Raw genomic sequence first — 10,846 nt, forward strand, 5'->3', positions numbered from 1 at the left:
CCTCAGGCAGGTTTCCTGGCAAAACCAAAGTCAGGCTATGAAACAATGCCATGTGCACCCCAAGGGGTCAGTGATGCCAAGGTGACACAACAGGGACCTGCTCAGGTGCACCTATTTTGTCATGTGTTGTTATGCAACTCCGTAGGTGCTGTTGGTGAGTAACACTGCTATGGGCAGTCCACGACTCCCGTATTTCCACTGCATCCAATTATCCCACGCGGGCGATGGTCGCAGCCCAACCCTTCCCGCGAAGGGGCTCGCTGGGGCCTGCGGGACAAGCCCAAATGGGCTGCGTGCAATTACAAAATTTTAGAGGCTTCCTATCACTGTTGATCCCTGGGGTAAAGGTCTATGAGGAAATGTGCAAAAATAAACCCAAAACACACAAGAAACAAAAAAAAATCCTCCCAACAGCCCCGGAAAATCGTTGCGAAATGGCAGGCAGCAGGAGGGCGCGAGTCCTTCGTGCGGGCAGCCGGAGCTCGCAGCAGCCCCTTGTCAGGGGAAAGGACCAGCTTCCTCTTTCCAGCCCGCCCGGAACCAGCCGCCGGCCCCCCGCAGCCGAATCTGTACCGTGGCTGGCGCATACCAGCAGCTCCGGCACGCCAGGGCCCCTGCCCCCACGTTGCCCCAAAACGCCCCCGCCGCCATCTTTCCCTGCGCACCGCCCCCAGCGGACGCTGAGGCAGAACCGATAAAAGGCCGCGGCGGCGCTGGTGTGTCTGATCTGTGCGTGTGTCGGTGTGTCGTTGTCTACCCGTCCGCCTGATTGCTTGCTCTCCCGCCCGCGGCATGCTGGCGCTGAGCGCCGCCCGCCGCCTGCTTCGCCCGCCCGGGGACCTGTTACAGCCGCTGGGGATCGGCTGTATAGGGATGACCGGTGCCCGTGGTTGCGCGGCCGGTGCACCGAACCCAGTGGTGTACTTGGACGTAGGCGCCGATAACCAGCCGCTGGGACGCGTCGTGTTGGAGGTAGGGGCACCCAGGCTGCCTAGGGAGCGGAGGCTGCCGACAGCTTGCCTGGCGCCGGGGCTCAGGGGACGGTGCCTGGGGAGCTGCGGGCGGTGGGGCGCCCGGCCATGGCGGCCGGTGAACGGCAAGGTCAGGACAAGCCCGCGGGGACGCCGGCTGGTACAGCGACCGGAGCCGGCTCCTAGGGCCGCAGGAAAGGCACAGTTGCTCCCATTGCGGGCGTGAGACGAGGCTAGGGGTGGAAGTTCTAGCCGGGTACGTGGAGCCCGAGCGAGAGAACGGTGAGGTGGCTCTCCCAAGTGGGTGGCGAGCAAGGGTCAGAAGGGGGCTGGATTGGGGCACTTGGCGTGTGGCGGTAAGGCTTGCCTATGTGAGCAGTTAGTAATCAAAGTCATCCTTGTGCGACCGGTTGGTGGGGCTTGGTGCTCGGGGGCGGCGGCGGCGGCGGCGGCTTCTGAGGTAGAGATCGGGCCATACTGTGGCAGAGAGCCTCAGAGGGGAAGAAAAATAGAATTGAACCATAGTATGAAAACCGAAATACTAAGCAAGAGTAACTTACTTACTGAAGCGTACTGCTGGATGGAGGGAAAGAAGGCATGGTTCCAGCAGTGAGAAAGTGCCCGAAGCCCCAGCGCTGCTCAGGGGGCTCTGTGTTGTCAGTGAAGAGCTGGACCCAGCACCCAGGGGTTGGCCTGCACCCGTAGAGAGTTTCAGCCAGTCTTCCAAATTCGTCTTAGTTTTTGCCTTTTTTTTTTTTCTTTATTTTTTTTCTGGGTAATTGTTTGGGTATTAGTCTTTGGTTATTTGAGGTACTGCCACTTTGAGCTTCCTGCTACATGTGCATTGAAGGGTTTGCACAGCTCTGTTTGAACTGGCAGCTAGCAACCAGCTTTGTTATTAAAAGTTTGGTCTCTGAAATACTTAGTTGTTTGAAGAAGGCCTGAGCAGGAAAACTGCGGTACAGTCTGCCCTCAGGAAAAGCACGATAAGCACCAAGACTGGAGTTCTGGTATACCGCATATCCTTAAGGCTTGGCATGTGCCTCTGGATAAATGTGTTGTGTATGGGAAGGAATGGGAGCTGTGTTCATAACCATGTACTGGAGAGAATATGCTGCTTTTCTGAATTGCTACCTACTGATGGAATTCAGTGTGGCTTTTTGCCACCAGTACCCAAGTTCCCTATTGTTAGAGAACATTTCTTTAAATGTAGTTCATAAGGTTTTTCTTTAAGGCTACAGCTTAGTTAATTTATCTTCACTGAAAGCATACAAATCATTGTACACTGCTAGCTCTCTTCTTCTCAGGTAATGTTTGAGGGCGATCATAGGTAAAAATATTGCTGGGCAAGTTCAATAAGATATAGTAAATAGCTGGATGGTATTGTAAAAAATAGTGTTAATGTCACAGTGTTTCTTGAGGTAGCATTTAATTTCCATGTTGACAATTTTCAGTGTGCCCTGTTGACAGAAAATCTGAATACATTGCTGCTGGCTGCTGTCATGATATCTAACTATGCTGGAGAGACTTTGAACTCTCCAGTTGTATCCAACTGATATTTGGGTCCATCATAAAGATACTTCTTAGTTACTGCTAAATTATCACACTGATCAATGAAATCATTAGACTCTGCTCAAATTGCCCTTTATTAACTAGTGAAAAGTTACATTGAGGAGATAGTTTAATTTCTAGGCAAATGCTTAGAAAGTCTTAAAATGTTCTTGGAATTTTGGGTTGCTTTGTAGCTCATCACTTTGGAAAGAAGGTTCAATTGTACCAGTCTCCCATGTAGAAGTTTTTCCATACATGTATGAAAAAGCTGACTTAGTAATTTGTTTGTTTATTTTTCTTTAACAGCTGAAAGCTGATGTGGTTCCAAAGACAGCAGGTAAGGCAGCATCTCCAGAATTCCATAATTTTTGAGGTTCAGAATGTGATTTGCAGGAACAAGAATATCCATGTACTTTTTAGAAACCATTTCCATGTTCTATCCCCATTCGTTCAGTAGAGTAATATGATATGACCTTTGTCCAAACAGTGCTAGAGAGGAGTTACAATTTGTTGATGTTCCAAATAGTTTTATTTTGTAATTTGTGCCAAGACAGTACAGTCCATGACTTGCATTATCAGTGATGAATAAATACGTCTAAGAATATACTACTTTTCAACAAAGTCAAACCCCCAAACAAATGGAAAAAGGTAAACCAAAGGCATTGTGTCTCTTAGTTTCCAGAGAGCACATAAAGTTTTGTATTCCTGGTCACTAGCTGATTAGTGAACTGATTTCTAGTTATGTTTTATCATATGCTTCCTTTCTCATCTGCTTATTTAGTGGTTCTGAAAGCTTGGTTTTTTTTCTTTCAGTTCCCAGTAGATGAATATCCTGACAATCTCCCTCCTCAAAGAGAAAAACCTGACAAACAGACAAGACAAAACAGAACAACCCCCCAAAAAAACCTCAAACCACCAACACAACAAAGCAAAACACAACCCCCCCCAAAAAAAACGACAACCAAAACAAATAAAAAAGGGCAGTGTGTTCACACTTACTACAGAGAACAAAGGCATGACAGTCAGAAAATGAGATCGTTGGCTCCAGAGTGGTGGGTTTGAGGAAGTGAGGGCATTACAGTTAAGACATAGCAGCGAAATAAAAGGATAAAAACATGGAAGAGAACTCTGTGTGTACTGTATTCTGAGGTTAAACAGGCTTTGTTTCATTAGCTTTATAGCAGAGGGGCTTTTAAGGCATGGAAACAACTAACTCATTGATAACACTTTAAAGATACTATAAAATTTTTGAAGTGTGAGCTTGGGACATAGCTAATCTGGTTGTGTTTGTATTATGTGTCATGTATGGCAGTGTAATACTTCATGCTTTGCTTTGACAGAAAACTTCAGAGCTCTTTGTACTGGTGAAAAAGGATTTGGGTATAAAGGATCCACTTTCCACAGAGTGATTCCTTCATTTATGTGCCAGGTAATTTCATTTGTTTGTTTACTATGCGTAGACTATCTTAAACTGCCTTACGGCTTTCTGCTTTTGTACTGCAGCATACTTTAGTGTGGGGTGTATTTGGCAAAACTGCACTTGCTTGGGAGAAGTGTGTTTTGGGTAAAATTTTGGGTAGAATGACAATCAGTTTTGTGTCCTAAGTGAGCTAAAAAAAAAAACCATGTCCATTCTCTATCCCTAGAATAGTAGAATAATCTGTTTACAATAAGAGAATGTGAATTTTTTTAAAAATAAGTTTTCTTCAAACATTTCCTTGATGTGGAAGGAAGGGTGGAACCAAAAGGGTTGATTTGGGTCAATTTTTGAGATTAAAATGGATTTTGTTTGATTTAAAAGATGAATCTTTCAAAATTCTGAATTGAAGTCCACAGAGGTTAGCAAATTCTTCTTGAACAGTGACAACTACCACAACAAAAAAATGAAAACAGCCTTCTTAAGCCTTTTTAAGCCTTTTTTCTACTGTCCTTGACAGATGAGCAGGATTTCAGCTGCTGTAGTGCACTGGATTGTATGATTTCTGGTGGTCCTCTCTTTCCTTAAAAGAATACATTTTAAGAGCATTGCATCATAGAATGGCCCTCTTAAAAAAAAAAATACAGATTATGGTAAGCATGCTTTGTTTATTAACCGATGACTATGATGGTCATCCCTCCACCTTTTTTTTAAAGCTGAAAAATACAGCTGTCAGACATGCCTTTGAAATGTAGACTGAAGTTTTGTGAAACTGACAAAAGAGGCAAAATTCAGAAGTCTTTATGGGGCCAGAAATACATAAATAAAAGAGAAATAGAAATCCTACTATCAGTTCTACCACTGATTTGTGTCTGTTCTCCTTGCCTCCCTGCTTTGTCCCCAGAAATAGACATGAAATGAGAATACTAGGTGGTTGACTCCATGGTACAGTAAGATTGTGAATCCATGTTTAGGAATTAGTTGGTATTCATTACCGAAGTGGAAATACTGTCATAAGTTTCAAATATCCTATAGTAAGAGAAAACAGTAGAAACCATCCCACTTGTTGAGATGGATTGTTAGTATGATTCAGGCAATTGGTATAGCCTAATTGAAGGTTATCATACCCAGGACTTGGCAATTCAGATGCTTCCACATGGCATGCAGCATGCAGAGCATGCTTCTGGGACTGCGTAACAGTAGCTGTAACACCTCTTGTGATAGATTGCTCAAGATGAGAATGCAGAGATGAACATCACATGAAATACTTGTTAGGTACAAGTTCACGAGTTCTTTACCAGGATGGGCTGTGTTGTTTCTGGGAGAGGAGATGGTGTATTGCTGGAGGCAGTGTTTAAGTAGCCACCTTTGTGAGTCACTGTGGCTGGTGGTTTTATTTTTTCTCAGTTTTGTGTGTCTAACCTAAGACAGGTGATCACGTCTATCACAGCAAGCAGCATGTAGCTGAAGGAAGTTTAAAATAGCTCAGGTAGAACACTTAAAAAAACAAAGCCTAGAAATAACAAATAGTAATAATGAAGGTTCTGACCAGTATGTATACCTGTGGGGGAAGAAAAAAGTAGTGCTGAGAGCCTGCCTTTGGTAATGAATTTGGGTGATTTTGTTTCTTAAAATTACTGCTATTTGTTGTATTACACTTGGGAGTGAGGCTGGTACCACAGGAAGGTGGTTGTTAGAATTACAGATGTCATTGTCAGCAATACCTGGAGCAGAAATTTATGTTTAGCTTGATTGTATCTTCATCTAGTTGTGGGGTTTTAAATCCTCATGTGACCATACTCATTCTTAACTGGAAGAAAATTTACTGTATGTTATCAATAGCATCACTTCTGATGTAAAATAATACTTGTGTGCCAGTGAGGTTAACAGCTATTTCTCTTTCAGGGTGGTGATTTTACAAATCATAATGGAACTGGTGGAAAATCCATTTATGGCAGTAGATTTCCAGATGAAAATTTCGTACTTAAGCATGTAGGACCTGGTAAATAAACACTATTTCTACCTTCTGATGACAATAACCTATAATGAAGCATTGTTTACAAAGTTTTATTAAAAAAAAAAAAAGTTAAAAAAAGGGGGTTGGATGTATGGGGAGCTTGGTAGTTTAACAATGCATTGTCCCTGGCCTGTGCTTATTGTGCAGACTGCTGTACAAATACAATCATCTGGGAAAGGGTGACATTGCTACTCTTGCTCTTACTATAAAAAGGACTGTGTAAAATAAAGTATGGGGGTTTTGTATTCTACTTAGAAATTCTGCACAGGTCAGATTATTGCTCTTTCATAAATCATAGACTTCAATTTTTTATTCAGATGATTACTGCAGAAGTGAACCAAAGTATTCTGGGATCCCTTATTTACTAAGTAACACAATCATGTCTTTATGATCAAATTAAATCTGGAAAAAGTAAAGGAAAAACCATACAAGATGTCTTCCTCATCACAGGGAACTACTGCTGCTGATGCACCGCAGTAGAGGTTACCTGATGTTAATCACATTCAGGATGTGTACAACTAATTGCATTACTAACATTCTTGCTGTGGAGAGAAGGGAGGCTGAGCTGGAAGTAATTGTCAATGAAGTTGGTATTAGAAATCATTTGGAGACAATGTGATACTATCACGTCTTCAGTCTGTCTGGCTTTAATCTAAATGTGCAGAGGAGAATTGTCTTTTCCACTCCATGCTTGTTACACCAATCTAATAAGCTGCTGCTACTCTTGTTGTAGGTGTCCTCTCAATGGCCAATGCAGGACCCAATACAAATGGATCTCAGTTCTTCATTTGCACTGCAAAAACTGACTGGTAAGATCTCAGCCCTGCCTGTCAACCTGATGAATTGATGCCTGGATCCAGATGGTTTGGGGTGGATGTTTGATTGTGGGTTGATGGGATTTGGTTTGGGTTGGGTTTGTCCTGTTGTGTTTTTTTAAATTTCCAGATTACTTGACTCACAGTGGAAAAGGAGTTGTTTTGTGCTGTGCTGGTTTGGGGCCAGACAGATCGTCTCTTGCCCCGAAAGGGACAAAAGAATGAGACTCACACAAAGGGCTTGGAGAGTGATGGAAAGTTTAAATGGAAAAGCAATTGGTGAAGCTACAGAGAACTACAAACTACAAAGCATAGTGACAAAGAGTATCCCAAAGCGTACAGAACCCCTCACAGAATTCCCAAAGGCTTCCCAATCCTTCCCTTCTTCCCACCTGAGGGTAAACCCAAACCCCCCCAGGGCTCTTTCTTCCCCCTCCCGCTGCTAGGCAAGTCTCAGGCTAGCCAGGTCTGAGACTGCTCTCCCCTCCATTCTCCTCCTGGCATTAGGCCTAGACAGGCCTAAGAGGCCTTGAGGATACTCCCCCGGCATTACCCAATAAGAGAGGACATCTCCCAGGGGAGCAGAGAGGGAAGAAAGAGGAAGAGAATGACTCTGCAGATGGCTTTATAGGGTGCAGGACTTATGGGTAGAAATACGTCGTTTCCTGTGTCCACCCCTAGTGGGTGAGCACCCAGGACACCAGAGGTGTATCTCATGTAGCAGTGGCAGGGGGCACCCAGCCTAAACTGCCACATGTGCTTAGTTGAGGGAGGGGAGGGCTGGGAGAGTAATGAGGCCACTATCCATCAGAATATTTCTAAGGTCCAGAACCAAAAGTATTTCATGTCACTTGTAGAGCAGTTGTGCCTTTGACATAGAGTTGATGAACAGGAGAGAGCTATGGATATCTTCTAACATGTCTTTACTGAGCTCAGTTTGGTTTGGTCTTTATGTTGTTTTAAATAAAGCTGCCTTTGTTTATTTATTTTACAGGCTAGATGGAAAACATGTTGTTTTTGGGCATGTGAAGGAAGGAATGGATGTTGTGAAAAAAATTGAGAGCTTTGGTTCCAAGACTGGAAAGACCTCCAAAAAGATTGTCATTACTGACTGTGGACAGTTGTCCTAGCCTTTTGCCCTACCATTCAGGACAATTTTGATGCTGTGAAAAATGAATCCTAAAAAAACTCAAAACATTTCTGGTCCCATGAGTAGCACCTCTGGAGCCATATTTTCTGTTTAACTTGGTCCAACTTTTATACTTATTTTAACAGTACAGATTAAAACCAAACCAGTAACTGAAATGTTCGAACTGATCTACCTTGGTAGTCACACTGATGTGGCAGAGTCCCATGGCATCTGAAAGAAGTAGTACAGTCACCCAGAGCACATCTGACTGCAGCGCTGAGGCTGTTCTTAGTGTTTGGTTATTTTGGGTGTTAGAATCAGTAGGGGAGTTTGCAACTAAGTGCTCTGTGATGGAGGCTTAGGTATAAAATGAGAAATGTTTCCTTTGGTGTTGTGCATCTTGTTTTGAAAAAATAATGCTAACAAGACCTTTCAAGGCTGCCTACAACAGGACTGACAGGCATTTTTTTTTTCTGTGTTTTAATTTTAGTCTACCCAATAGAATTAATGTGCAATTGTGGGCTTTGAAAAAATAATTCTGGTTCAATTTTTATTTGCTTTTTTGTTTTACGTTGGGGTTTTTTGGTAGTTTCAGACCACTGTTTAAACTCTACTGTACTTTGCTTCAATTGAGTGATTTGAAGGGTTCAGTAAAAGGCTTTAGTTTGAGTTACCCTGCTACTAGAGCTCTGCCTGGGCAGTAAGACCACAAATCAGCCAAAAGATCATGGGGCTATTTTATTATGCAACTGTGAAATTATTTGAAATGCACTTCTGCTCTGAGATCTGTTTTTGTAAGGGATATAGTAGGTCTCAACAGATAGCCTTGAGGATGTAGTGAGCCTGTTTGAGAAAAAGGTTTCATTCCTTTTTGTCCTGTTGATTCCATGAAGTCAAGCACGCCTTGGGTATTACTTGAATTATACATCATCATCATCATCATAAGTCAAAATTGGTCACCATGAAATCACAAGGCTTAACTGGTGCAGCAAAATCATTATTGTGTGGAGTTTGATGCACAAGAAGGAAGTAATTCAGCTGATGAGGTAAACACATTTCATTTGTATCAACCAGTATGTTTTATGCAGAGTGCCTGAGCAGTAACAAATGTTGGAACCTCACAACCTTTAGAATCACTAAAGCGGTAAAATATTAATGCTTGTGGGGAAAAAACACTTGACTGATTTTGTTCAATAATCTTGTTGCTAAACAAAATAAAGTGTGATGGCTCTCTTCAAATGTGAATTTCATACCACTGCACTCTGATAATATGTGGTTTTAAAAACTATTTTGCACTGGATTTTTTTTTCCACTGAGGGCTGCATTTCTGTGTGTACAAGGTAGTATTCAGAGTGTAATTTTGCAAAAAAAAAAAAAAAAAAACAGAATTGCAAAGCTTTTACTTCTTTCCACTGTTTCATCTTTCTTTGTAGCATTTTTCTAAATACTACTGATTTGTGTTGGTTTGGCTTATTTCAGTTTGATAGAATATTTTTTGTGTGTGTACGTTTCCTTAATCTGTGTATGAAAAATAATTCAAAATTAAATGCAATTCTACCATGAATAAAAGAAGTCTGTTCCTTTCTTAAATATGACTGCACAATTACTTGATGGAGCCTATTGTGTTTACCTGTGTCATGGTAGGGCCAAACAAAATACATATACAGGCTGATTTCTAGTTGCCTTTGCCTCACTCAAGCCTTGCTTAAACCTTGCTTGAACCTGCTTGGACCTATCTTGCTTGAGTTGACCTGCCCTGCCTCAAGTGCCTGGTCCAGGGCCTGGGATAAAGCCACAAGCCTATACACGCAGCAAGCCAGAGAAGCCACGAGCGTAGGAGCTGGAGCCAAGCCTGCTTCCCCTTGCAACCAGAATTCTGTCGTGCCTCAGTTTACCCAGGACAAAGCAAGTGCCTGTCGCAAGAAGCGTCAAAACCCACCTGCTGTCAGCTGAAGCCAGACCAGCCCAAGACCACAGGGCACCTTCTTGCTGATAGCCTGCTGTGCCAGTGTTGTATGAGAGCGCTCCAAAGCCTCCAACAGCCAATATACAGCAGCATCACTCCCCACTTGGGTGGAATCAGCTGTGAGTAATTAATTCATTGCCTCTTTGGCTTAAGGGTTCCTCTTGAGTCTCCCCCTGCTGTGGTTGAGTGTAAATTTTGGGGGAGTTTCTCTAATGCCTGATTGCCATTTTGAAAAGTTGGTACACAATTGAGGAAAAGTTCCTTTTTGCTGTGTGATTCAGTGGTGGTTTAGACTGAAAAGCCCAATTAAAGATGCTTTGCTACAAACCACTCCATTTTCTCAGAACTGTGTTGAGCCTTAAATAGTGTTATGCATGGTATAGTGGTGTGTTACATGCAGCTGTGGTTTTTAAAGACAGCTTTGTACCCTAACTTCTGAAATGCAGAAGCCAAAATTTTCCATCAGAGCCTACAGATAAATATTAAGCCCTTCAGAGTCACTGTGATCAGTAATACTGGCTGCAGGGTTTCAATGGGGATGGCTTTGGTTTCCAGGTACCAGTCTTAAACATCCTTTCCTCTGCTGGAAGAAAGTTTTGTTGCCTGGATGCTCAAGAGTGCTGTAACGTGAGTCAATGTTTTGACAAACTAAACAGGTTAATCAATTAATGATCTTCAGATAAAAGTATCTTAAAAATGGGTTTTCTGGGTTTTGTTCTTCCTGGGTTTTCTTTCCTTTTCCTTCCTTTCCTTTAAAATGAAAAGGCACAAAGCAGTATTTCAGTGTAAGTCTTGTGCCTTGCAGCATTGCTAGAGCATTCCTATACTGAAAATGCACAACTACAGCTTGTGATAAGTATGACCAGGCCTAATTTTAAGAGGTAGTTGTGGCACCGCAGGATACCACAGGCAAGGGTCGCAGGACCTCAGCATTCGGGAGGGCGGGCCATAGCCATCTGTGGTCCTGTTACTATCAGTCT

At 42.9% G+C, this 10,846-nt stretch overlaps 1 protein-coding gene across 1 annotated transcript; it reads left to right on the top strand.

The window, feature by feature from the left end:
- The first annotated feature begins 792 nt into the window (after positions 1-792).
- On the top strand, positions 793-9,392 carry PPIF (peptidylprolyl isomerase F). The gene is made up of 6 exons (XM_054382777.1): positions 793-972; positions 2,829-2,859; positions 3,863-3,951; positions 5,845-5,941; positions 6,690-6,765; positions 7,766-9,392. The coding sequence occupies exons 1-6, from the start codon at positions 793-795 to the stop codon at positions 7,899-7,901; spliced, it is 609 nt and encodes a 202-aa protein (XP_054238752.1). The 3' UTR covers positions 7,902-9,392.
- The last annotated feature ends 1,454 nt before the right edge of the window (positions 9,393-10,846 follow it).

The sequence above is a fragment of the Indicator indicator genome, chromosome 7, assembly GCF_027791375.1.
Source record: "Indicator indicator isolate 239-I01 chromosome 7, UM_Iind_1.1, whole genome shotgun sequence".
Taxonomy (NCBI): domain Eukaryota; kingdom Metazoa; phylum Chordata; class Aves; order Piciformes; family Indicatoridae; genus Indicator; species Indicator indicator.